The following is a 26,723-nucleotide window of genomic DNA, read 5'->3' on the forward strand; positions in this document are numbered from 1 at the left end:
CACGGCAGGAAGCTGGGTGCCTTTCAGGAATCGGCCCACACTGGGGAGCTGACCGTCCAACCGCAGAAGGCCTGCCGTGGACACGCTGGGCCAGGCTGAGAACCCGGGGCCACCTCCGTGGGCAGCCGCACCATCGCGGCCAGGACAGGCAGGGCCAGAGCGAGCTGGGGCCTGGGCTCTGAGACCTATTCCTGCTAGATACCTGGTGGCCACAGGCCATCACAGGAGGACTGGGAGGGGGATGGCGTGGAGCTACTGACAGGACAAAGGACGAGAGGGGGCAGCAGAGCTGGGGTGGGGCCCCTGGGGGCAGGGCCAAGCACCAGGCTCTCTGTGCAGGATCGCAGCTCATTCCTGAATTCCCCAGGGGTCCTCGAAGAAACCATTAAAGACTGCTGCAGGGATGGCCTGAACCCCAGACTTTGCGGAAGGAAGAAGGAGGGGGTCCTGGCCCAGGGAGCTGCTGAAGCCTTGGCCTATCTCGGTTGGGGGGCCTGTCCTGCCGACCTCCACGGCCCCGAGTGGCCTGGGCCTTGCCTCCTCTGTGTGACAGCCAAGAGAAGTTCAGGGTGATTCAGACATAGGCAGTGGGGGCTGTGCTCCCCCACGCCCCGCAGAGCCCCCCTCCTTCAGGACCCTCTGCCGGGCCCCCGCCGGTATCTGTTGCTGCCCCCAGTGCCCAGCACAGGGCACCCCTTGGCAACACTCATGGTGACGACCACGTTGGCAAGGATGCTGAGGCGGGGGGGAGCAGGGAAGCCCCTGTGAGGGGGTCAGGCCACAGGTGTCACAGGACTCGGTGATGTCTAGCCTCCAGTGTGCCTGCTGTAGCTTCTTCCACTGGGGAGCCTCGTCTGCCACACCCCCTGCCCAGCACCAGCCCCCTCCTTCCCGGAGGGTCTACACCCAGGCAGCCGGCATTGAGGTTGGGGTTTTATTAGAGAGTGAACATAAATAGAAATAAGTGGGCATTAGAGAGTAGGGAGAATTGGAGAGCTATTTACAAATGTACACCATAGGCCCCGGGGCGCCACTGGCCCACTGGCCTGAGCGCAGCTCAGAGGAAGGTGAGCAGGGCCATGAGGACCAGGAGGATGGCATGGGCTGCCAGGAAGGGTGCAAAGTTCCGACTGAGGGGCTGCTGGCCCCGGGAGTCCCGCTTCTGGCCACCCGAGCTAGCCCGCTGGAACTGCAGTTCTGGGATGATCCGATGGATCCAGTTATGGTGGGAGGTGACCCGGATATAGACACCTGGGCGGTTCCGGCGGGCGCAGCCCTCACCCCAGCTGATCACCCCAGCCTGCAGCCATGACTGACCCACAAGGCATACCAGGGGGCCCCCCGAATCTCCCTGCAGGTGAAGAAGAGGTACCGTTAGAGTCCACGGAGGCCCAAGAGCCAGGCTTTGCAGCTACATGGGTGCACACATGCCTGTCTGCCTCCCTTTATCTGTTCTTCCCTGCCCAGGACCCACCCCCCCACCCCCACCCCGCCACCCAGTCCTTCCTCTCTGACCTGGGGTGCCCAGTTCTCTAGCATCCCCAGACTATCCACCCTGATTCACCTCAGGAGAGTGTGTTGAAGATGCAGTTTCCTGGGTCCCACTGCAGACCTGCTGCCTGACTCCCCCTGGGTGGGGTCCAGGAATCTGCTTTCCCAGCTGGTCAAATGCACAGCCCTGTCTGGACCCCATGGGCCCACCTCCTGGGGCTTTATCCCTTGTCCCAGGTGGGCTGGCTTCCACCTTGACTGGGGCCTGGGGAGCAGGGCTCAGCCTTGGCACGGCCCACCCTGGTCCCTACCTTGCAGGCGTCCTTCTTGCCCTCGGCGAAGCCAGCACACAGCATGTCATCCTTGATGGTTTTCGGCTGGAAGCTGGACTCGGAATCCTTGCTGTAGAGCAGGTTGCACTTGGGCGTGTCAATGATGGGCACAGCGAGTTTCTGCAGGATCCGGGGGTTGGGCAGGTGGTCTAGGGAGGGGAGACACAGCCTGCGGCTCAGTGGACAGTCTTACTAAGGACTCCGGGGCCCTGGGTTCTCGAAAACCACAACTCTGTCCCTCCCCGTTTCTCGCTTGCGTTTAGACCTTCTCTTCTGGCTGGGGGCTTTGTGGGACAGAATTCCTTCTTCCCTCCTCCCACCCACCAGCCTGGGCTCTTTCTATTCCCCACTCTCCACTTCCCCATGGCTCCTCTTCCTGAGTCTGCTGCCCATTTCCCATACCTACTCCACCCATTTGAGTAGAGATCATGTGCACCAATATCAACAGAAAAAGATTGTTGGTTCAGAGGGGCCCCCACGCTGCCTTCTCTAGGCATGTCCCGCATTCTGCCCTGGCCCTGCCCCATTACCTTGTTCACTAGGGCTGCCCCAGCCGGCGACCCAGCAGTTCATGCCCGTCTCAAAGACGACTGAGGGGTCAGGCACACACACAGGGAGGATGTAATTGTTGAAGGTCACAGGTGCCTCCAGCTCCACCAGAGCCACATCGGCACTAGAGGCCATGCCTTGGTACAGGGGGTTGCTCTTGACCCGCTTCACCCGGGCGTACATGGCGTGCGGCCCTGGCTTCACCAGTTGCCGCACCCCCAGCAGGACCTGGTACAGGGATGTTTCAGAGGTGCTGGTGGGAGAGCAGAGAGCTGGTGTGAGGCAGCCCCACAAGGGCTTCACAGATGGAGTTGGTGGAAGTTAAATGGAGACGGGAAAGAGGGAGGAGTTGGGCTCCCTCTAGGCCCCCCATGGTGCCAACATCTCTCTCTGCACATTGTCTTCAAAAAAGTAATCTCCAGTGGGACATACATCAGGATGAGGTGGGTAAGGGGGTAGAAGCTGAAGCAGCTTTAATTCCTGACTTTAATTCCCAGCTATACCCCGGCCAGCCCGGCGACCTTGGGCAAGTCACCCAGCAAGTTCTCTGTGACTCAGTTTCCTTGTCTGTGAAATGGGGACACTTACAGTCCCCACCTGAAAGGCTTGCTGTGAGGGTTGAAGGAGATGATCACCCACCAGGGTGCATCTGGGGGTTGGGCCTAGCCTTAGGCAAGCCGCCTGCTCCCTCTGAGCCCAAACATCTGAACTTAAGATGTGAGGTTTTAAAAGAATTGCAGAGCTGTGGTGAGGCAAGAGCCAAGATGCTTGGGAAACCCTGAAGGTCTAGGACCAAGTGGGTCATAGTATGGTAGTAGGGATTGGGTGACTTGGCCCTTTGGTTAGGGACGGCATAGGTGACCTTAAGGCCATTCTGCTCTAGTCCACCTGTACCCAGAGTCCCAGCCAGAAAGGGAGTGTCTTATATTTGAGGTGTGGGAGGGGGACGGGGAAGAGGGCCAGGGCATGGGAGGAGCCTGCCAGCATCGGCAGGGGCAGGCCCCAGGTCTGGCAAAGCACCTCACTGGTGAGACCAGCAGTAGGAGAGTGGACCCCTCCCAGCTGGGCTGGGGGGGAGCAAGAGCCGGGAAGCAGGGGTTGCTGCTGGAAGTTGGCCCCGAGGTTGGACCTAAAGGGAGCTCTGGTAGGGAAAGCTCAGATAATGCAGACCGAACCCCCCCCCCATAGGTGGTCAGCCTGAGCGCCCCACACTGCAGCGGGTCGGCGCTGTCCGCGGTGCTGAAGCTGGGCGTTTTGCGGGGTTGGGTAGGTGTGGGAGGTGTTGTTTTGTCTGCATTATCTGCGCCCCTGGTGGGGAGGGAGGCTGGCTGTGCTGGCGAGGGGTGGGGAGGGGGAGCGTGGGGGCTCAGCCAACTCACTTGGAGAAGCAGTGCGCTGCGGTGAGGACCCACCGCTCTGTGATGAGGCTGCCCCCGCAGAAGTGGCTTCCATTTCGCTGAATGCTGACCTGCCATGGCCACTCGCCCTCCAAGGCGTCCTGCCCGCCCACCATCCGGTTCAGCATCCTCGGGCTCCCGCAGGCTAGGGGAACACAGCCAGGGGTGCGCTCACTGGGGCCAGTTCCATCGGCTCTGATTCCATACCCCCAAACCCACACTTTCACATTCTGTTCACTTCCCGGCCTCCCTGCCCCTGACCTGCTTGGGGACCTTAGGCAAGTCAGAGGCCTGGGCATCAGGTCAGCCTCTGACACAGGCAGACCCTTCCCAGCTGTGGGAAAGTCCCCCACCCCCATGGGCCCCACTCCTTTCACCTGTGAAATGGTGACATCAGACCTACCTGGGGCGGGGAGTGAGATAACACGGGTAAAGGTCTTATCACAGAGCCTGACAAATGGGCTCCCAGAAGGTCAGTGGGTGTTGGGAGGGTCCCACGTAGGGTAGGTGAGTGGTCTTCCAAATCTGTCTTTAGATTTAGCTTCTTTTCTGTTGCTTTCCCCACCCCCCTTCTCCATGCTTCCTGCCTTGATGGCCCTCTTGTGCCACCTACACTGTGTGTCAGACCTTCCCCCTCCACTCCTGCCTGGGCTCCACAACTTTCCCGCACTGTGGGATTCCCTGTGCCCGGCCCATTCATTCTGGGTCTCATTCCGGGGGTGTGTGAGGGTGTGGTTTTCTGATTAGTCTTGCAGCTCTCAGACAAGCCCACTCCTATCCCCCGACCCAGGGGACTTGGATGCTTACCAATTAATGCCTCAGCCTCCTGAGTCCCTGGAAATGAGAAAAAAGAGGGTGATCAGCCAACTTAGCTGAAGCTGAGGTCTGCTCCTCCCCGCCACCCCCACCACTGCTGGTCAGCGTAGCCCCTCATCTGCTCCACACGCAACCTCCTGAGGACTCAGCAGGACAGCCCACAGGGGGACCTGGCAGGAGAGGCCAGCGGCCTTCAGTTCCCCACAGGTCTGGCCCCCGAGATGTGTACAGGCCAGGCCTGTGGGCCAGAGCTCACCTGCAAGGGCAGACAAGCCCCTTGCCACAGGGGGAAACAATCAGGAGATGCCAGTGAGGGGACCCTGTCAGGGCTGACTCTCCTGTTTGGGGCAGGAGGACTCCTTCTTGTCCCCACAGGGCCTTCCCTCCACACCCCACACTCGTCCTGGTCGGAAGCTCTGAGGAGCATCCAGCCTTCAGCCCTGGTGCTGTGGGGTCTCCCTCCCTACCCCTCTCCACCAGCCTGGGGCTGGGATGGACGAGATAGAGGGAGAGAGGCTCCATGTCTGGCTGGAGTCCTGGGGCGACAGCCCAGCTACTCGGGTCTCTGGGGAGTAGAGAGAGGCCAGCCAGTGGTCGTGGGTCAGTCCTCCCAAGATTCCAGATTCCCAAGAGCCAACCGGTCTCTCAGACATTCCAGCATGCTTGCAGTTGGAGCCCACGGCACCCTGTTGGGCCATGGCACCCCTGCCCATGCGAGGGACAGGGGAGGGGTGAGGGTGGGACCGTTCGGTAATGGCCTCCATCTCCCCAGGATCCATTGCCCCCATGTCTCTGGACATAGGCACAGGGCCTGCTACTTGGCTTTGACAGGACCCACCCCCCCAGCCCAGAAACCCCAGCCAGGCCGACAGTCCCCAGCCCAGTGCCAGCAACACTCCAGAAATACCCGCCCTGTAGAGAGAGCCCCACTCGCATATCTGGTTCACTGGGGGCAGATCTGATCAGAGCTGGGATGGGGGGCTCAGGACAGCCTCTCCCCACCTCAGCCCTCAGTATTCCCCCTATACACCAGCCCCTCTTGGTAACCAGTCCCAGGCAGCTGAGGGGCCCTGGGGGCAGGAAACGACCAGGCTGAGCCACGCCTCTCTAAGGGGTGCCCAAGGACCCTGGGGATTTTTACGAGACCCACATTCTTGCAGTCTAAGGGGTGCACTCCCCAATGCTGGGGGTGCTGGATGAAGAAGCGGTTGTGGGGGGGAGCTGTGCTTGGAGCAAGAGGAGGAGGAGGGGGCTGAGGAGGCACAGGCAGGACTGGCCACTCTTCAAAGTAGAGGTGCCAAGCAGAAATGTGAGGGTGGAAGTAGTCAGCCCAGGCCAGCGGGGGGTGAGGGGGAGCAGGAATTCTGCCTGGACATTGATTTGTGTTAATGAGGTGCCTTTTTAAAATGCAAATGCCCCCAGGAGGGCAGTTCCCTCCAGCCCCTCATCTTAGTATAATATGATTTAATTAGATTGATAACACCAGACCCCGTGCTCTTTCTAAGGCTGATGCTTCTGCTGGCAAGATGCTCCCATTCACCTTGTCCTCGGCGGCATTAACGTGCTTTCAGGCTTGTTCCCTCCCTGTGGGACTTTTCCAGAGCCTTGTCCAGATCCTCCCCACAGCCATCCCCCCTCCCACACATGCAGATGGATCCTCCACTGCCTGCTCCCAGGATCAAGGGCACTCGCACCCTGCCTGGCAGCACACCCTCCCCCCACCCCGTTGGAGCTCTGCAGTCTTCCTCACCCCAGCCTAATGCAACCCTGCTTCTCATTCGGACTGAGCCTTCCGGCCTCTGAATGTTTGCCCACAACACCCCTTTCCTCCTGGTGTCTACAAATCCAGATTCTATATGGTCCTAATCCAGATCAGGCCTAACTGAAATGCTTCCTCCTCCAGGCAGCCTTTCTTGCTTGCACTGTCTGGGAAGCCTGGCTCCCTCTTCTGAGCTTTCTGTCCTCCCGCCTGGCCTCACAGAGCTCTGCTTACCTTGCCCTGGGGGTAGAATTGTTGTCTTATCTCACCTATGGGCTCAGGAGCTCTGTGAAGGCAGAGCCCACAACCATGGGGCCTGAGCCCGGGGAATGTATAAGAGGGAGAGAATGGGAGCAGCTGTGGGAGCATGGCTGACCGGGAATGGGTGATGTGGAGACCTGGGCTCTGCAGGGTGGGCGTCCTATAGGGGCTGAGTGAGCTGGTGGGGGTGTCAGGCCCCTCCTCTGGGCCCAGGGCCCTCATGCTCCTGTAGCTAGTTGCTAGTGGGGATAGATAGGAGATACCCAAGGCTCTAGGAGGGAACAGCCAGGGATGAGGGGCAAGGACAGTGTTGAAGGAGTTCAGGCCTCTGGTCACAGCTGTTTGAGAGCCAAGTGCAGGCCGCTGTTTCCATTTTGGCGATGACCTTGGTATCTCAACCCACCAGGAGCAATCACGGTGTTACACACCCTGGCGGAGATGGGCTCCCTCAAAGAACGCTGTGGTTCTTGAACCAGGAGGCCAGGAGAGGTAGGCCAGGCAGAGAGACCTGGGGAGGCCCTGTGGAGCCCAGGGAGGCTGGGGCCTCCCCACCAAGGTGCCGCCCTGGTGCCCTCCTCCCCTGGTGGAAAGCCTGGAGCCCTGGCTGAGTTGCAGCCTGGGGTGACCCGGCCTGGCCCTGGGAGGTGACTTAAGGACAGGGAAGTGAGGTGGCCCAGGAATGCGGGAGAGTTTCCCTGGCAGAGAGCAGCCCGCCCACTGGGAGGGGCCTGCAGGTGGGGCGCCCTGGCTGGCACCTGCTAACCCTGACCCATGATTGGGAGAGGGGACAGGGGTTCAGGGCCTGCTCCTCCCATACTCTCCCTCTCTGGTGGGAGCTGGAGCCTGCACCCCTGTCCCCCTGCTGCCTGCTAAGCCCTCGCCAGCCTCCCGAGGCTCCCAGGCTCAGGCAGCAGCTCAGCTACCCCTCCCGGGCCCAGCGAACAGTGGCCCAGGGATTGGAGGCCAGCGGTTTCGAGTTCAGATCCTGCACCCATGCAGCCCTTGGAGAAGGGAGAGAGGCCCAGATGAGAGGAAGCAGAAGCTCCAAGCCCAGAGCTTGGCCGTGCTTGCCCAAGGCAAGGGGAGCAGGGTTATGGTTACTGCCTCCGGGCTCCTCCCGGGCCTGCATCCACACCCCCATTCAACCTTCCCCACTTCACTCCCCGAGGTGGGACGTCTGGAACCTTCCCCCCTGGGGCAGGGAGGAGAGGCCCATGCTGCAGCCCCAGGCCTGGCCAGGGAGTGGGGTGCTTAGCTACAGCTCCAGGTAGGAGAGAGGGGCCCTGCAGCCTCTAAGACTCACCAAACCGCAGCAGCAGCAGGAGCAGGAGCAGGGCCACAGCCGGCACCTGCCTCATGGTCTTGGCCTGGCTGGAGTGCCTGCCAGGCAGGGGACAGCAGTGGCAGGAGCTCCGTGAACACTAGCACAACATTTGGGGCTCCATGAAGTGGGGTTATATGCTGGAGATGAGTGTCAGCTCGGCTATGCCGCTGGACCTGTCAGCCTGGCCCGCCCAGTTCCTCTCAGCAGGAAGGAGGCACCCCAGAACCCCGACTCCTCCATGACCTGGCCCTGAACCCCAAGGGGCCAGACCCCTCACCCTAAGACACCTTGGGGTTTGGGGGCCAAGATGCATCTGCCCCATTTAGGTGCTTGTGGCATGGGGTTCCACCCCCCACCATGGCTGACCGCATCCCCCAACTGACCACAGGCCCCACATAAGCTGACTACAGTCCGCCCATGAGACCCTCCCTGTTTCATTCATTCATTTGTTCATTCATATTTATTGAGCATCTACTATGTACCAGACATCAGTGAATGAAACAGAGTCCAGGACTGGGGCTTACACTTTGGGGGGAGGGGGGATGGGCACGGAAAAGTCCAGGTCACCTGTGCTTATGGAACAAAGGAGAGCAGGGAGGGAGTCCGGAGCGGGGTCCCCAGCGGACCCCAGCGCTCTCACCGGCCCTCCCTCCAGGAACTGGGTCCCAGCAGTCCCAGGACCGGCCCCAAGGTGGCCATGACCTCCCTCCCCCTGCCTCCCTCCTGTCCCCGGGTCGGCACCCTCCTCCCCTGGGCCGGGGGCGGGGGGTGGGGGTGGGGCTTCCCGGAGCCCGAGGGCCGGGGTGGGCGGGGCGGAAGCTGGCTCTGGGAAGGCCGGGCCGGGATGACCGTCCCGGGTGACCCTGCCCTGGGCGCGGCTGGCCGTGTCCGGGACTTGCGGCCGCCACGGAAGCGGCTCCGGAAGGAAGTTATTTGGGGCACGGGGCTGACGTCAGAGGCGGAGTCGGGTCTCGGCGGCCACTGCCCGCCCAGGCGGCGGGTTCGGATTGGGGCCGGAGGAAGGGACCAGGACCGGCAGATCCCCTCCAGAACTGGGGTGGGGAGCGCAGGATAAGAGGCAGAGCCATGCTTCAGCCTCCCCGCCTGCGCAGTGGGTGCGAGCGTGGCCTGAGTGTGCTACGGTGCGCCCCGGGGGGTAGTGGGGGCCGGGGTCGCGGGCTCCGGGGCTGGGTTGGGTGTCAGGCAACCCCCGCCCCTCTTGCCTTGGCCTTCGCGGGAGCTCCTGGTCAGCGCAGTTCTGCCCTCTAGTGGCCGCCGGCAGCAGCGCCGGGCGGGCCGGGCAGGATGCTGGTGGGGGGCGGGGGAGGTCTCTCACCTCCTCACTGTCCCTCTTCTTCCCATTCCTCCCACCGCTCCCCCACACACACACCGCGAGCACTCCCACCGTCCGTTGTCCTCCTCTCCTGACCCCCTCCCCCCAATTCTCACTTTGCTTCTCCATCAGCCCTGTGAGGGGGAGGGGTCGTCACCCTGAATTCCTGACTGCCACCCAAGCGCTGGCCCGCCTTCTCTCGCCCCCCTGCCTCCCCTGTCCCTCCTCCGCGACCCCTCCGTGCTGTGTCCCGGAGTTCCCGGTGGGGTGTCTGGGCGAGTGGGGTCCCTCGGGGAGGGAGGAGCAGAGTATGGGAAGAGGGATTCTAGAATCATTCGGTCATTCAGTCCGCAAGTGTTTTTTGAGCACGTTGGGTGCCCAGCACTGTCCAGGAGACGGCAAGACAGAATTAAATCGAAAATGTCTAATCATAAACTTTGGAAAGTGTTTCAAAACGTCAGGGTAACCACATTTCTCCAGGCACCTGATGATTAATTCCCGGGATCTCAGAGGCCTTTCAGATTCTTTTGGGCCGACCACTTACTCTCAGGTCCTTCTCGGTTTTCTCTGCCTTTGTTTTTAAAAGCCAATTCTAAGAAGGCTTGCCTTGAAATCAAGCAAGCAACAAAAGTCGAGAGGTGATCAGAAAGTGGGGACGCCGGGGAAGGTTGGGCTCCTGATGACTCCAGTGACTAGAGAAAGAGCACCCGTGTCCCCTGGACAACCGCTGGCCCGGAGCCTGTGGACCCCCAACTGAGCAGGAAGCTGGGGGCAGGGGTGCAGGGTGAGCAGGAAACCAGGTCCCTTCCTCACTCCTGCCACCAAACAGGTGAGGAAGATTGGAATCCAGAGGGATTCAGAGACTTAAATATATTTTATCAGTTTCTCCTAAAAAAAAAAAAAAAAAAAAAAAAAAAGAAGTGGATATCTATCAACCCTGGAAGGGGGCACGTTTTCTAATGTTAGAAGTCACAGTAGACAACACAAAATAAAAGAGATATGGCCCATAAACTAAAAAAATACAAGCAAAGTTGGTTTCAAAATAAAATGGCAAACAATAGGAAAAATATTTGCAGGAAATGTGGCCAAATGATGACAACATTATTGTCCAGAGTGCTTAAGAAATTGATCAGAAAAACCCTGAGCCCCTAAAGATGAAAAGAACAAAGGACACAGACAAGTCTCGGAAGAGGAAACCAATTTGGCTTATAGACTTTTTGAGAAATGTTCAGCCTCAGTGATTAAAGAAATGCAAATCAAAGCCACAGCAAGGAGATACTGTTCTGCTGTGTGGAGTTAGCTTGACCTTGGAATGCTGTTAGTTGAGGATGTGGGGAAATGCCCCAGCTGGTGGGCATGTAACTGGCACAACCCTTTCATAAATTGGTTTGTCAGTCTTTTTAAAATAGTTATTCCCTTTGACTCAATGAATTCATCATTGGAAATCTATTCTAAGAGGAAAATCCTAAATACAGAAAAAGCATGAAGATGTCAGTGGCCAGGTTATTTATAATTGCAGAAACAAACAAAACAAAAACAAAACTTGTTGGATGATGGTAAATAAAACTTCCTTTGAATATGATTAATAAAAAATGACATTTCCATGGAGAGTGGGTAAATGTGGAAAATGCTCATGATATAAGGGGAAATTTTAAAAGAATGTGTATAAAGATTTTTAGAAAATATAATGACTGAAAAAATAATTAAATTTCAAAACAGCAGCAGAAAAGCTGTTGTTTTTAAATTTAAAAAGGAAAGCTTGCAGAATGTTCAGGAGTGACCATCCAAAAGAAAAGCTTGCAGAATGTTCAGGAGTGACCATCTAGTAGGGCTTCTGCAGTCATGTGGATTTCTTTCAAAAGCAGGTGACAGCAGAACTAGAACAAAAAATTTTACAGTTTTTATGGAAACACAAAAGACCCCGAATAGCCAAAGCAATCTTGAGAAAGAAGAAATGGAGCTGGAGAAATCAGGCACCCTGACTTCAGACTATACTACAAAGCTACAGTAATCAAGACAGTATGGTACTGGCACAAAAACAGAAATATAGATCAATGGAACAGGATAGAAAGCCCAGAGATAAACCCATGCACATATGGTCACCTTATCTTTGAGAAAGGAGGCAAGAATATACAATGGAGAAAAGACAGCCTCTTCAATAAGTGGTGCTGGGAAAACGGGACAGCTACATGTAAAAGAATGAAATTAGAACATTCCCTAACACCATACACAAAAATAAACTCAAAATGGATTAAAGACCTAAATGTAAGGCCAGACACCATCAAACTCTTAGAGGAAAACATAGGCAGAACACTCTATGACATAAATCACAGCAAGATCCTTTTTGACCCACCTCCTAGAGAAATGGAAATAAAAACAAAAATAAACAAATGGGACCTAATGAAACGTAAAAGCTTTTGCACAGCAAAGGAAACCATAAACAAGAGGAAAAGACAACCCTCAGAAGGGGAGAAAATATTTGCAAATGAAGCAACTGACAAAGGATTAATCTCCAACTGAGACTCATGGAACACAACAGGTATTCATGGGACCTTTGGTCCTGGTTCATGGGACCCAGTTCATGGGACCTTCCTGTGATGCTCCAGTTGAAGGAAGAGCTTCAGGACCCAGGGTGGTGCAGATGGCCTTCCATCTTAGCCCCAGGATGTGCTGCCACTCTCTGGTGGTGATGCATTCTCCAGTCTCCAAGATGACTCCTGGAACCAGGCACACTGGAGTCCCTTCCTCAAGGAATGCCAGCTAAGTGGGCTACAGCTCCTCCTCTGCCCCACTCAGTGTGAGCAATCCTAGGGAAGGACATTAACTGTCCCACAAGTAGCCCAGGCTCGTCACGTGGCCACTATGTGACCACAGGACAGAGGTTGTTAGCAGAAAGGAGGAGGGAAGGAAACTTGTCAGCAAGAAGCAATAACTACGACACTGACTCCAGTGTGAGAGTGAAATAAAGACATTTTCAAACATGGAAGTTCTCAGAAAATTTACCCCCCAGGCATGATTTTTGGGAAGCCACTGGGGGGAAGATGTTCTCTGACTAAAGAAGGAATAAACCAAGAAAGTAGGAAATATGGGCTGTGGAAAACAGATCAAACTCAGAAGAGGAGAGAAGGGAATCTGCAGTATGCTGGTGAAGGGAGATTCCAGAATGGCAGCTGTGCCCCAAATAGAGAGAGCAGCCTTCACTGGAACACTGTGACAAAAGAGACAGGAATGCTGACAATGTCACATTGTCATCATGATGCACTCTGCCACTGAGCTGTCTTTTCAATCAGATGAAACAACTGGAGGATGTGCTACACCAAAACAAGATGTAAATCAAGAAAGAGGAAGATGTGAGACCCAGGACGGGGAATCCAAACCAGGAGAGAGGCAAATGGAATTCCAAGGATGACAGTTAAAGGGACATCCCAGGATGACAGTGGTGCTTAGAGAGCAACTATCCCTGAGAAAGGAAAATGGGTATATCAAGGGGGGATGAAAAAGAGAAGAAAAAAAAAAAAAGGAACTGATATGTTCCCTAATGGGATTGACCTGGTGGAGAGTTGGAAAGTTTGGGTAGGTACAAAGGCAATTAACAATAACAAAGGCTATTATTAACTTCAGGGGAAAAAATTAAGAAAGGGAACAAACGTAGTACTCCCCACCCAAAGTCTCATCCTCTTATGGTATCAGCCAGACTTGAGGTCCAGGATCTGGTCAACTAAATCAGATTTAGATGCAGACGAGGCTTCTTGGGCATAGTTCCTCATGATCTGAAGAACTGTGAACTAAAGAGTTCACCCTGCTCACCCAACATGCAAGGGTGAGGAAGGGACAGGATAACCACAATAGATAACCCCACACATAGCAAGCACTGGTCCATAGCATTTCTGAAATCTCGCTAAGGACACGTGCAGCCCCCTTCTGCTCCAGGAGCAGGGAGTGTGTGTTGTCTAGAGGCCCTGGGAGTAGTTCTTCATGACTCTTAGCTCTGCCCTTGGGCTTTTGGCTTTGGCTTCTGAATCATCCATGCTTTCCCATAAAACATGGTTCATGTCTGTAACTGAATAGCGTTCTCTGCCAACCTGCTTCTTGTCTGTAGAAAGTTGGGAATTTAAAGAACTGTCCCTTTCAGTTCAAGCTTGTACAGTTTGCTGACTTATCATAAATAATGGAGACCAGAAGACAATGGAACAACTTTAAAGTGCTGGAATAATGGCAATGGTAGTAATACCTGCCAACCCGTAATTCTACATCCAATGAAAATATTCTTCAAGAATGGAGGGGAAATAGACAATTTCAGATAAGTGAAAACTAAGAGAATTTATTGCCAGTAGGTCTGTACTATAAGAGAAGCTAAAGGAAGTTTTCAGGCTAGAGGTAAATGATCCCAGGTGAAATTAAAGATCTTCAGAAAGGACTAGGAGCACTGAAAATATGTATATAAATATAAAATACTCTTTTTTCTTCTCAATTTCTTTAAAACACATGAACGTTTAAAGCAAAATGTATATTGTGGGGTCTGTAATATATGTAGATATAATACATATGACAACTATGTAGATATAACACATACGACAACTATAATATAAAGTACAGGATGAGGTAAATGGCCTATATAATTGCAAGTTTCCTACATTTTATATGGATTGGTATAATATTAGCTTTAAGTAGACTGTGAAAAGTTAATAATTTCCACTTTTTACATTTGTTATTGGGACATCCCATGTGATCAAACCAAACTCCCAGTAACTGATATCTTATTAAGAGTATGATGTGTTGACTTCTCAGGAGACACCTAACACTCTGGATTTCACTGGTTTGTACAAGAATTTCCACCCTGGCTAAAAAATATTTTTAAATGGGGTACCTGTAACTCACCTCTGACTCTGACCCAGATAAGAGATAAAACAAACACCATCAATTTTTAAATGCCACTTGATAAATGAGAGTTGACCAGTCTGATCCTTGACCCTTATTCTCCTAATTAGGCCTCAGTTGACTAAAAAACTGAATGCAAGGTATGTTCTCACAATACTTGTGATTGTTTTCAGATCATTCTGCCCTCTCCACTGTTTGATTCAGAGTGTTAAATATTGCCACAAAACCATTATTCTGAACTGGGATCCAGCTAATCACACCAGGCAAAAAAAAGCCTCATGGTCAAAAGTGGTGCTGTCGGAGCTTGTTTTGAGGGGGTTGTGGAGAAATTCTGATGAGGGAAATGGTGCACACCTGGATGAACCAAGAAGGTGCTGATGGAAGGACAATGACAGACGTCACATAGGTGTGTCCCATCACCTATGCTCTACCTCATGACTCTCAGGTTTTCTCAGAATCCAGAAACAACTGAAATTGTTTTCTCTGATACCTCAAGTAGACCTACTCAGGGACAGAATGAATAGACTTACTGCTCTGCTAATTAATTTACCTCTCAAAATGTGCAAAACAGATTCATCTTTGTCAGACCATCTGGTTTGTTTCTCCCTTCTTTCTCCCTGACAATATTTATTTATTGACTCATCCAGTTTTATGGAAGTATAATTAACAAATAAAATTTGTATATATTTAACTTGTACAATGTGATGATTTGATATATGTATACGTTGTGAAATGGTTACCACAATCAAGCTAATTAACACATCCATCACCTCCTGTAGTTACCATTTTGTGTGTGTGTGTGTGTGTGTTGAGAACACTTAATATCTAATCTTTTAGCAAATTTCAAGTATACAATATTATTAACTATAGTTACCATGCTGTGCATTTGATCCCTAGAGCTTATTCATCTTATAACCAGAAATTTGTACCGTTTGGCCAACATCTCCTCATTTCCCCCACCTCCCAGCCCCTGGCAACCACCACCATACTCTCTGTTTCTCTGAGTTTGACTTTTTTATATTCCACATGTAAGTGAGATTATACAGTATTTGTGTTCATAGTGTGTCTGGCTTATTTCACTTAGCATAATGTCCTCCAGGTTCATCCATATTGTCCCAAATGGTAGGATTTCCTTCTTTTTAATGGCTGAATAATCCATTGTATATTTATACCACATTTTCTTTATCCATTCATCCATTGATGGACACTTGGGTTGTTTCCATATCTTGACTATTGTGAATAATGCTGCAATTAACACGGAAGTGCATATATCTTTGAAATACTGATTTTATTTCCTTTGGATATCTACCCGGAAGTGGAATTCCTGGATCATATGGTAGTACTATTTTTAATTTTCTGAGAAACCTCCATACTGTTTTCCATAATGTCTGTATCAATTTACATCCCACCAACAATGTACGAGGGTTCACTTTTCTCCATATCCTCCCCAACACCTGTTAGCTCTTGTCTTTTTAATATTAGCCATCCTCGGGGATTCAGTGCTTTCACTGCCGTGGGCCCGAGTTCAATCCCTGGTCAGGGAACTAAGATCACATAAGCCATGCAGAGAGGCCAAAAAAAAAAGGATGACCTGTTGGCCATCCTAACAGGTGTGAGGTGATATCTCATTGTGGTTTTTTTTTTTCTTTTCATTGTGGTTTTGATTTGCATTTTCCTAATGATTAGTGACGTCAAGCATCTTTTCACATACCTGTTGGATATCGTATGTCTTCTTTGGAAAAATATCGACTTGGGTCCTTTGCCCATTTTTAAATTGGGTTACTTATTTATTTTTTTGCTATTGAGTTGTGTGAGTTCCTTACACACTTTGGATATTATCCTCTTAGTATATATATGCTTTGCCAATATTTTCCCCCATTCAGTAGGTGGCCTTTTCATTTTGTTGATTGTTTCCTTTGCTGTGCAGAAGCTTTTCAGTTTGCATAGTCCCAGTTGTTTATTTTTCCTTTTGTGGTCTGTGCTTTTGGTGTCAAATCCAAAAAATCATTGCCAAAACCAATGTCAGGGAGGTTTTCTCCTATGTTTTCTTCTAGGAGTTTTATGGTTTCAGGTTTTACATTTAAGTCTTTAATCCATTTTGAGTTAAATTTTCTGTATGGTGTAAGGGTCTGATTTCATTCTTTCACTTGTGGATATACAGTTTTCCCAACATCATTTATTGAATAAACTATTTTTTTCCCATTGTGTATTCTTGGCACCCTTGTCAAAGATTAATTGACTGTATGTGTGTGAGTTTACTTTTGGGTTCTCTGTTCTGTTCCATTGGTCTATGTGTCTGTTTTTATGCCAGTACCATACTGTTTTGATTACTAATAGCTTTGTAATATAGTTTGAAATCAGGGAGTGTGATACCTTAAGCTTTGTTCTTCTTTCTCAAGAATCCTTTGGATTTTCAAGGTCTTTTGTGATTTCATATGAATTTTAGAATTACCTTTTCTATTTCTGTGAAAAATGCCATTAGAATTATGATAGAGATTGCATTGAATGTGTAGATCCCTTTGTGTAGTGTGGATATTTTTAAAATATTGTCTTCCAATCCATAAACACATATCTTTCCATTTACTTATGTCCTTTTCCAATTTCCTTCATCACTGTCTTGTAGTTTTCAATGTACAGACCTTTCATGTTCTTGGTTAAGTATATTCCTTAGAACTTTATTCTTTTTGATGCTATTATAAATGGGGTGGTTTCTTAATTTCTTTTTTCAGATAGCTCATTGTCAGGGTATAGAAATGCAAATGAATTTTGCATGTTCATTTTGCATCCTGCAACTTTGCTGAATTCATTTATTAGTTCTAACATATTTTTGGCAAACTCTTTAGAGTTTTCTATATGTAAGGTTATGTCATTTACAAACAGGGAGAATTTAACTTCTTTTCTGATTTGTATGCCTTTTATTTCTTTTTCTTGTGTAATTGCTCTGGCTAGGATTTCCAGCACTGTATTGAATAGAAGTGGTGTCATACAGAGTGAAGTAAGCTAGAAAGAGAAAAACATATATCATATGTTAACACATATATGTGGAATCTAGAAAAATGGTACAAATGAACCTATTTGTAGGGCAGGAATGGAGACATAGACATAAAGAATGGACATGTGGACACAGCAGGGGAAGGGGAGGGTGGGATGAATTGGGAGATTAGGTTTGACATAAATACACTACCATGTGTAAAATAGATAGCTAGAGGGAACCTGCTGTATAGCACAGGGAGCTCAGCTCAGTGCTCTGTGATGACCTAGATGGGTGGGATGGGGGAGGTGGGAGGGAGGTCCAAGAGGGAGGGGAATATAGGTATACATATAGCTGATTCACTTCATTGTACAGCAGAAACTAACACAACATTGTAAAGCAATTCTACTCCAAAAAAAAAAAAAAAGTGGTGAAGGTAGGCATCCTTATCTTGTTCCTGATCTAGAGGAAAAGCTTTCAGCTTTTCACTGTTGAATATGATGTTAGCTGTGGGCTTGTCATATATGGCCTTTATTATGTTGGGCTACATTCCTTCTATACCTCATTTGTTGAGAGTTTTTATCATAAAAAGGATGTTGAATTTTGTCAATGCTTTTTTGGAATCTACTGAGATGATCATATAATTCTTATTCTTCAGTCTGTTAATGTAGTATATCACATTTATTGATTTGCATATGTTTCATTTTCCTTGCATCCCATGGATAAATTTCACTTGGTTGTGGTGCATGATCCTTTTTTTTTTTTAATAGTGAACTTATTTATTTATTTATTTATGGCTGTGTTGGGTCTTCATTGCTGCATGTGGGCTTTCTCTAGTTGCGGAGAGCGGGGGCTACTCTTCATTGCAGTACTTATTGCGGTGGCTTCTCTTGTTGCAGAGCATGGGCTCTAGGGTGCACGGGCTTCAGTAGTTGTGGCATGCGGGCTCAGCAGTTGTGGCTCACAGGCTCTAGAGCGCAGGCTCAGTAGTTGTAGAGCACGGGCTTAGTTGCTCCGCGGCATGTGGGATCTTCCTGGACCAGGGCTTGAACCTGTGTCCCCTGCATTGGCAGGCAGATTCTTAACCACTGCGCCACCAGGGAAGCCCGCATGATCCTTTTAATGTGCTGTTTAATTCAGTTTTCTCTCATTTTGTTGAGGGTTTTTGCATTTATGTTCATCAGAGATATTGGCCTATAATTGGCTTTTTTTATACTGTCTTTATCTGGCTTTGGTATGAGGGTAGTGCTGACCTTATAAAATGAGTTTGGAAGTGTTCCCTCCTCTTCAGTTGTTTGGAAAGTTGAGAAATATTGGCATTAGTTCTTCTTTAATTAATTAAATTCTATTTATTTTTAGCAGGGGAGGGGGAAGTAGAGGAGGTAAAAAAAAAAAGTTTGGTTTCTGCATCAAAGCACTTTCCCTAAGAGTGGCGATTCATTCATTGCATATCATCATGGGTGCACATAGTTATCCTGGCTTTCATGACAGTTTGAATTCAAGGTAATGTATGGAATATGTATTTTTCTGAAATCCAGTGTATTCATGTGGACATATACAGGGTATCCCTTGTGTTTTCATTCTCATGTGAAAGATAATGGCACTTTGGCTTCAAGAACAAATAAAAAATATCATAACTACAACTTGTGTTTGATTTGGGTCTGGGCTAATTACTTAAGGAACAATTCAGTAATAAAGGTCTCAGATATTTAAATTCCCTATGAAGCTGCAGTTAATTAAGGGGCTGCTGATTCTGAGAACTATGCAACCAACAGGGAATGAGGGAAGAATTACATGTCTGGATGCCAGGTTCAGAGCCAAATATCAATAATCTCCTTCACACTTTTGCAATATCTACAAATAAAGTAGAGAGAAAGGATAAAAATAATATATAATGATAAATAAAAAGTACATATAGAACTGGGAAAATCTTTTTTCATTACATTCGCCACTTATTCCAGTTCAATAAGATGTTTGTAAGGAAAAAAAGCAACTTAAGACAGAAAACTAGTTACACTGTTGCAGTTCAGAACTGCTTGAAAACAGAAGAATGAATACGAATCAACTTCCCTGAATTAAACCTAATTGTTTTAAGACATATTTTGTAACCTGAACATCTATGTTATGCCTTGAAAATTCAAAGCAAAAAGTAAATCATATGGAAAGCCAGAAACTTCAATACAGCTAGACAGACGTTTGCTTGTAGTTTTTGGTATCCAAATTTTTTTCCCCACATAGTGCAGACGCCCTTTTTGTAGGCACAGCACTGGCAATAATGAGAACCCAGTTGGTGCATAGAACTTTTACAAATTCTGCAAGTGGAGGACCTATTCTTTCCATGTGGATCAAGTCTTGCTTTTTTTTTAGGTCAAAGCTTTATTTTTGTCCAGCTCTCTTCTACCACTTCCTGTGATATTCCTTGCACCATCTTTCCATGTATCTAGAGTGATAACAGTACCAAGTTTCTTTTTACATTTTTCACACACCATCCTTCCATGACAGGAGTGGTAGCTAGTTCTTCTTTAAATGTTTGGTAGAATTCACCCATGAAGGCTTCTGGTCTTGGGCTTTTCTTTGTTGGTAGGTCTTTGGTTACTGCTTCAATTACCTTACTTGCAATTGGTCCATTCAGATTTTCTATTTCTTTATGATTCAGTCTTGATAGGTTGTATGTTTCTAGGAATTTATCCACTTCCTATAGGTTATATACAATTTGTTGGCGTATAGTTTTTCATAGCAGTCTCTTATGATGCTTTGTATTTCTGTAGTATCACTTGTAATGTCTCCTCCCTTTTTTCTTTGTTAGTCTAGCTAAAGGTTTTTCAGTTTTATCTTTTTAAAAAACCCCAACTATTAGTTTTGTTGATCTTTTTAATTGTCTTTCTAGTGTCTTTGAAATTTATCTCTAATCTTTATTTCCTTACATCTGCTAACTTTGGACTTATTTTTCCTTCTTTTTTCTAATTCCCTGAGGTGTAAAGTTAGATTGTTTATTTGAGATCTTTCTTTTTTCTTAATGTAGGTGTTTATCACTCTCAGCTTTCCTCTTAGGATTGTTTTTGATGAATCCCATAAGTTTTGGTATGTTGTGTTTCTATTTTTGTTTGTCTCAAGATAGTTTTTTATTTCCCTCTTGATTTCTTCTTTGACCCATTGGTTGGTTGTACAGGTGTATATCGTTTAATTTCCACATATTTATAAATTTTTCTCCTATTTTTGATTTTGTTTCATACCATTGTGGTTAGGAAGGATACTTGATATGACTTCAATCTTATTAAATTTGTTAAGACTTGTTTTGTGACCTAATGTATAATCTCTCCTGAAGAATGTTGCATGTGCATTGAAAAGAATGTGTCTTCTTCTGGTTTTGGATGGACTGTTCTGTATATGTCTGCTAGGTCCATTGGTCTATAGTGTTATTCAAGTCCACTATTTCCTTATTGTTTTTCTGTCTGAATGATCTATCAGTTGTTGAAAGTAGGATATTGAAGTCCTCTACTATTACTGTATCACTGTCTATTTCTCCTTTTAGTTCTGCTAATATTTATTTTATATATCTAAGTGCTCCAATATTGGGTGCATATATATTTATAATTGTTATATCTTCTTTATATATATATATTGGGAACGATGTTCCCCAGAATTCCCTTCCATGTTGGTATGGCTTGAAAAGAAATCCATGTGTGATCAGGAAGGTTTAAATGAAGCAGCAGCCATGAAGCTCTGAGGTCAGTGCAGGGATGAGTCCTCACTAGCTCATGCACATGGTCACTGATCTGCTGAGCCCCTTTGGTCAGCAGCAGGTCCATGGCTCCTGCAGCTCTCACCAAGTCTCTTCCACTAGCTTCTCAGTGTCCTGAGCCAGGCACATTTGCAGATTCAAGGTGAAGGACACCAGCTCCTTCTGCAAGTCATTATGTTATCAGGGGTAGAGGCAGAGAGAGACAGATGTGGTTCCAGTTTGTCCTCGCTCTCCCTTGCTTCCCCCTTAACTCTTTTTCTGATTTTCTGATTTCTCTGACTTTAGCAGTTGTAGATGAAGAGGCAGCCAGCCTTCCATAGACTTTCCCCCTTACTCCCACAATCCTGTAAAACGTGATCTCTACAATTAATTCCTTATTTTATATTGCTCATGGAGGTTCTGCTTCCCTGGTCAAAACTTAACAGATATGTGTATGAATTTTACCCTAACACATATACATAAATGTATCTTATGTCAATGTCACGTCAAATCAGTGGGGAATGAAAAGGTTATTCAGTTAGCATCCTTGAAAATAATTAGCTAATATATTTGGAAAATAGTATATCTGCACTTCATATCATTCATAAAAATGTGATGATATGCTTATAGAAACATATTGGAAGAAAATATAGAATATATTTATAGCCCCAGAATACAGAAACAAAATGCAAACATCAAAAAAATTGAAAATTTTAATGTATCAAACATAAAGCTGTTCAAAGGCAGTTTTATTTCTTGAGTTTGTCCAAAAATTTTTTTAAAAAAAGAATCTCAGGGGACTGACTTTGAATCAAGACATCCAGCTAGATGATAAAAGTTGTATAAAATTTCCAAAATGGAGTGTGTGTGCGTGTGTGTGTGTGTGTGAGTGAGAGACAGAGAGACAGAGAGATAGATAGATGGAGAGAATATGTGTGTTTGAAGAGAATTTTGGTCATAAGAGCAGCGTGGGCCAGGTATGGAGTCAGGAGCCTTCAGCCATACTGGGAATCAGTATTCCTTCCTGGCTGGATCACAGAAGGAAGATAGGCGACGTGGCTGAAACGTCGTGTTGCTGCAGACGTGGAGCTCACAACAGGAGAATACACAGAGCATTCCCCCATCCCATTCTGTCAGGACTTGCTCTTTGCCCCCACACTAACCATTCCTACTCAGCCTCAGCAGTGAGAACACCAGTGCTTTTCCAGATCCATCTCCCATCACCCTCCTCTTAGCTCTCCTGTTCCAGCCAAATCTCCAAGGCCCTCTACAAACCCAGGCCTTTGCCTGGGAAGTTCTCTCAGCCTGGAACCCACCCCTCTTCCTTCTTTTGATAACTTCCCTCTGCCTACAAGCCCTACTTGTCAGGGCTGGGTCACAGCTTCTTTGCCTCCTCCAGAAAGAATGTCACCCTTTGGCACTTTGAACTGCCTTTTTCAACGCACTTATCACACTCATAGTAATTGTCAGTTTACTATCTCTTGCACCATAAGGTTGAACTCCCTGGGGCCATGGATTGTGATTTACATTCCTCTACACAGCCTTGCCCCTACACAGGTCCTGAGTGCTGAGCCAAGTCTTGAATGAACAGTCTGGTCTCCTGGTTTCTGTTCCTTCCTCTCTTTAACCTGTCCTGCACACAGGCCTGATTCTCATCCTAAAGCAAAATTTGAATTATATCATTCCCAACTCAAAATCCTTCCTTGGCTGACCTTCACCAGGGAAACTATTTCAATTGTTGGCATTCAAGGCCTTGCACACCACGCAGTAAGGACTGTTAGGTCAACTGGGAAAAGGTCAGGTAAGACGCACAATCAATGTTAGGTAAGCTGATCTTAAGAAAATTTACAGAGAGCCCAGTTTAGCATATAATTTTCTCCCTCCCTCCCTTCCTCATTCATTGAGCACCATGGTCAGGACCTGTGCTGGGCCTTGATAAAGAGGAAACTGATTATGTTCCTGTGCTGGCCCCCCAAAAGACATGGGCCTTGTTCTCTGTGCACCCCACCATTGTCTGACTCAAGTGGTGTGCTGGTGAATGACCCTGGTGGGAGTTGGGGGTTGGGGGGGTGGGGACTGATTTCTAGAGTTTGCCAATTTCTGTGGTATAAATACTCCCATTATGGATGATGTCAAGTTACCAACAGGGTCACTGAATGTGGAGTCAGAAATAAATGTACAGTAGCACATCATTGTATGCTATTTCCACCATACGGACATAATAGACACAAAAACCTCAAGAACATAGATAATCGTAAAATAAATAGAAAGCGATGAATTTTGATTATTTGCTAAATTTTTGAATATAATTTAATTGTAGGTTTATATAGTACAACTTCTAACGATGACTTTTTAAAAAATATATATTTATTTGGCTGCACCGGGTCTTAGTTGCCGCATGCGGGATCTTTAGTTGCGGCACGCGGCATCTAGCTCCCTGACCAGGGATCGAACCCTGGCCCCCTGCATTGAGAGCGTGGGGTCTTGACCACCAGGGAAGTCCCCAACAATGACTTTTAAAAGATAAATAATGTATTGAACATCCAGCTTGCAAAACTCCTGAACACACTGTCTCCTCATTTTTAAAAAAAAAATTATTTTATTTATTTATTATTTTTGGCTGCGTTGGGTCTTCATTGCTGCGTGTGGGCTTTCTCCAGTTGCGGAGAGCAGGGGCTATTCTTCGTTGCGGTGTGCGGGCTTCTCATTGCAGTGGCTTGTGGCTCGCGGGCTTCAGTAGTTGTGGCTTGCCGGCTCTAGAGCGCAGGCTCAGTAGTTATGGCGCACTGGCTTAGTTGCTCCGCAGAATGTGGGTTTTTCCCGGACCAGGGCTCGAACCCGTCTCCCCTACAATGGCAGGCGGCTTCTTAACCACTGAGCCACGAAGGAAGCCTTCTCCTCTCATTTCTGATGGCTCGTATTTTACTTCTTCCAAGGCGCTGGGAAACAAAGGCAGGAGGAGGAATGGGGCTCAGGTGGGGAGCAGCAAACTCCGGCTCGAGTCCCCCACACGGCCACTGGGGGGCGACAGACACAGTCTGATAGGCAGCCGGAGTCGGAGTCGAAGACCCCTGCGGTCCGCGGCACCTGTTAGGCTCCTGGACCATGAAGACGCTTTTCCTTTTATTTCGGGCGCGTCCAGGCCCGGGGGACGCTGGCAGGGGTCTTGGGGCGCGGAAGGGCCGCCCCCAACGCGGCCGCCCTCGGCCCAAAGCCCACACCCGGCAGCCTCTGAGGCCGGAAGTCGGCCAAGCCGCCGCCTTCCCGGCATCCCCCGCGCGGTGATCGTGCTTCGCCTGCTGAGGTTCCAGAGCGGTTCTAGGTCATCAATTAATCAGTGGGCAATTAGCTTATATTTTCCTGGACTAGTGTGGATTGGTGCGGAGGGACGAGGAACAGGAGCTTTCTCCTGGGTCACCCTGAGGCAGCAGCGCCCGGGAGATCAGGGAAGGAGGCTTCGCAGGCTTCCAGTGTGGGTGAGGACGAGGGCAATGGCCTGCTGGCCGAAAAGCCTGCGTTCTCCTCCCAGCTCTTATGCCAACAGTCTGTGTGGCCTTGGGCAAGGCATTTAACCCGGCTGGGCTTGGGTTACTGCAGTAGACACTGTTGTTTGGCTCCCAGACATCTGTTCCCTTTCTTTCTCTTTGGCAGGTAGTGCCCACCCCTCCAGGGAGATTTACTCCAGCGCTGCGTCTGGCCCAGTTGGGCTCGGCCCACCGTGTTGGTCCTGTACCCCTCGTCAAATGCTGGCTCCTTGAAAATACTATCCAAACAGCCTGTTGCAAAGACAGAGCTGAGTTTGTTGCTTCCCTTGTTCAGGGAGAGCACCATCTTGAAAGAGTCCTTAGTGGAGAGGAGGTGGGAAGGGCAAAGTTGAGATAGAGAGGTTTTGGGGTCTGGTTTAAGGTGGACCTTAATGAGGATTGGGTAAGAATCATGTTATATAGTGTAAGGTTGTTGGTCACAGTAGTTTAGGATTTGTCGTCTCAGCGAGGTGAGGGTTTCAGAGTCTTGGAGCTTCAACAGTTGTTTGATGTTACCTGTTAAAAAGTTGTGCCATGGGGCTTCCCTGGTGGCGCAGTGGTTGAGAATCTGCCTGCCAATGCAGGGCACACGGGCTCGAGCCCTGGTCTGGGAAGATCCCACACGCCGCGGAGCAACAAGGCCCGTGAGCCACAATTACTGAGCCTGCGCGTCTGGAGCCTGTGCTCCGCAACAAGAGAGACCGCGATAACGAGAGGCCCGCGCACCGCGATGAAGAGTGGCCCCCACTTGCCGCAACTAGAGAAAGCCCTCGCACAGAAACGAAGACCCAACGCAGCCATAAATAAATAAACCCAAAGTTAAAAAAAAAAAAAAAAAGTTGTGCCATTTTTGATGGATTTTTCTGAAGTCAAGGAGTAAAGTTATCTGCACCTTTTGTGCTCCCGGGCAGGTGTTTCCGGGAATAGTAAACTCACAGTAACAGTCATGTTATTTTGCCTCAGCCAGTGTGAGTCACAGTCCTCTGCTATTTGCACCCAGAGGAATCCTGTATGTGGTTTTCTTGTGCGTGAAATGGGGATTGGGGCGCGGGGCGCGCGGGGGGCGCGGGAGGAGCTGGGCATGCGTGAGAAGACCAAGGTTTCAGCCTGCTGGAGCCTTTCAGTATTACAGCACGGTGGGGCTTACAAAACTGTCTGCGTCTTGAAAAATAATTCTTACTCTCAAATCCGAAAAGGGAGCTGCCAAATCGAAACGAATAGATGTTTATTAAATGTCTCCAACATATCACTATGTTCACTTGCCAACTGCGACTGAACGCATATAGTAACAGGGTCATTGCATTTACTCGGTAAAGGGAGGTGCACGTTCACATGTTTGATGCCATGTGGTGGAGGCGTCAAGGTTACAAATGTTCCAGGCTTATCAAGGCCTTAAAATGGCCCTGGGGTGTTTGACTCCTGGCCTTCCTACTTCCCAGTCATGTGAATTGGGGTGAGCTCCTCCCCTCTCTGAGCTCATTTCCTCCTAGGTATGGTGGGGAAGACGGTGCTTTGGGCAGGATAAGGAGGCTGAAGTGAGTTCATGTGTTGAGTGCCAGCAGTTGCAACTGAGGTGCAGATGATTCTGGAGCAGCGTCAGCCCTTAGCAGTGTGGGCTGCCCTGTGAACTGTGGGTCTAGGACAGCTGTGAGAGAGAGACTGGTTCCATGGGAAGCAAAGTTGGGAAGGACTCAGAGGATTAATCAGGTTGGGAGAGAAAGCAGGAGAAATGAAGATGACAGTAACCACTATCCCAGCTCAGGGAGTCTGGGGCTTGTTCAGGTCAGTTCCTGCACTGCTCCCCCTGACCCCCTCCCCATCCCCAGGACAGGTGCAAGGGCAACATAAAAAATATTGAACAACCAGTTCTTTACAGGCAGGAAACAATCAGAAAAGGCTGGCCGGAGACCCTTGGAGGTCCCCTGTCTCAACAGGCATTAACCACCCCCCCTCTTTTTTTCATTTTTTGGCCATGCTGAGTGGCATGTGGGATCTTAGTTCCCCAACCAGGGATCAAACCCATACCCCCTGCACTGGAAGCACAGAGTCTTAACCACTGGACCGCCAGGGAAGTCCCCAGCATTAACCCTTTAATTACTCCCTTTGGGGGTCTAGGGGAGGGCTGGAGCAGTGGCATTAAGGGGCAGTCGGGGGCTTGAGGAAGCAGCTATTTACAGCCTGTAGGTGACATTCATTTGGGCCCCCTCGGAGCGTCCTGGATGGATATCTGCTTTGCTAGGGAAGCGTGGAGGTGGCATGTGTGGCACAAGTGGAGGTTGGCGGCGCAGCCCAGTGCAGGGCAGGCATGGGTGAGGAGTAAATTCTGATCAGGTGGGTCCTCTCTGGGCACTCCCAGGCCCTGGCACC

General features: G+C 49.1%; 1 protein-coding gene and 1 pseudogene across 3 annotated transcripts; both read right to left on the minus strand.

Annotated features, from left to right (window-relative positions):
• Positions 1–920: 920 nt before the first annotated feature.
• Positions 921–8,619, minus strand: PRSS27 (serine protease 27). Of its 2 annotated transcripts, XM_082428794.1 has the most exons (6): positions 7,909–8,619; positions 4,577–4,603; positions 3,752–3,914; positions 2,354–2,625; positions 1,803–1,972; positions 921–1,351 (listed from the first exon to the last, which is right to left on the minus strand). In XM_082428794.1, exons 1-6 carry the CDS (start codon positions 7,961–7,963, stop codon positions 1,058–1,060), a joined length of 981 nt encoding a protein of 326 aa, XP_082284920.1. In that variant the 5' UTR covers positions 7,964–8,619; the 3' UTR covers positions 921–1,057. The 2 variants fall into 2 exon arrangements, with proteins under 2 accessions (XP_082284920.1, XP_082284919.1); XM_082428793.1 differs by lacking the exons at positions 4,577–4,603; positions 7,909–8,619 and having other exon boundaries at positions 3,752–4,234.
• A 153-nt stretch (positions 8,620–8,772) lies between these two features.
• LOC309644814 (cysteine-rich PDZ-binding protein pseudogene) lies at positions 8,773–23,115 on the minus strand (annotated as a pseudogene). The gene has a single exon. The product of its transcript is annotated as a cysteine-rich PDZ-binding protein pseudogene (transcript).
• Between the last annotated feature and the right edge of the window lie 3,608 nt (positions 23,116–26,723).

The sequence above is a fragment of the Balaenoptera physalus genome (assembly GCF_965194825.1).
Source record: "Balaenoptera physalus genome assembly, chromosome: 16".
Lineage (NCBI taxonomy): Eukaryota > Metazoa > Chordata > Mammalia > Artiodactyla > Balaenopteridae > Balaenoptera > Balaenoptera physalus.

Bases quoted from the DNA above. Each gene is read 5' to 3' on its own strand.
- PRSS27 (XM_082428793.1), bottom strand. From the start codon at position 4,128: ATGGGGGTGGGGGACTTTCCCACAGCTGGGAAGGGTCTGCCTGTGTCA. The intron at 1,973-2,353 runs GTAATGGGGCAG...TCCCCTCCCTAG, and splicing joins GGGCAGCCCTAGTGAACAAG to ACCACCTGCCCAACCCCCGG. The intron at 1,352-1,802 runs GTAGGGACCAGG...CTTCACCTGCAG, and splicing joins GCAAGAAGGACGCCTGCAAG to GGAGATTCGGGGGGCCCCCT.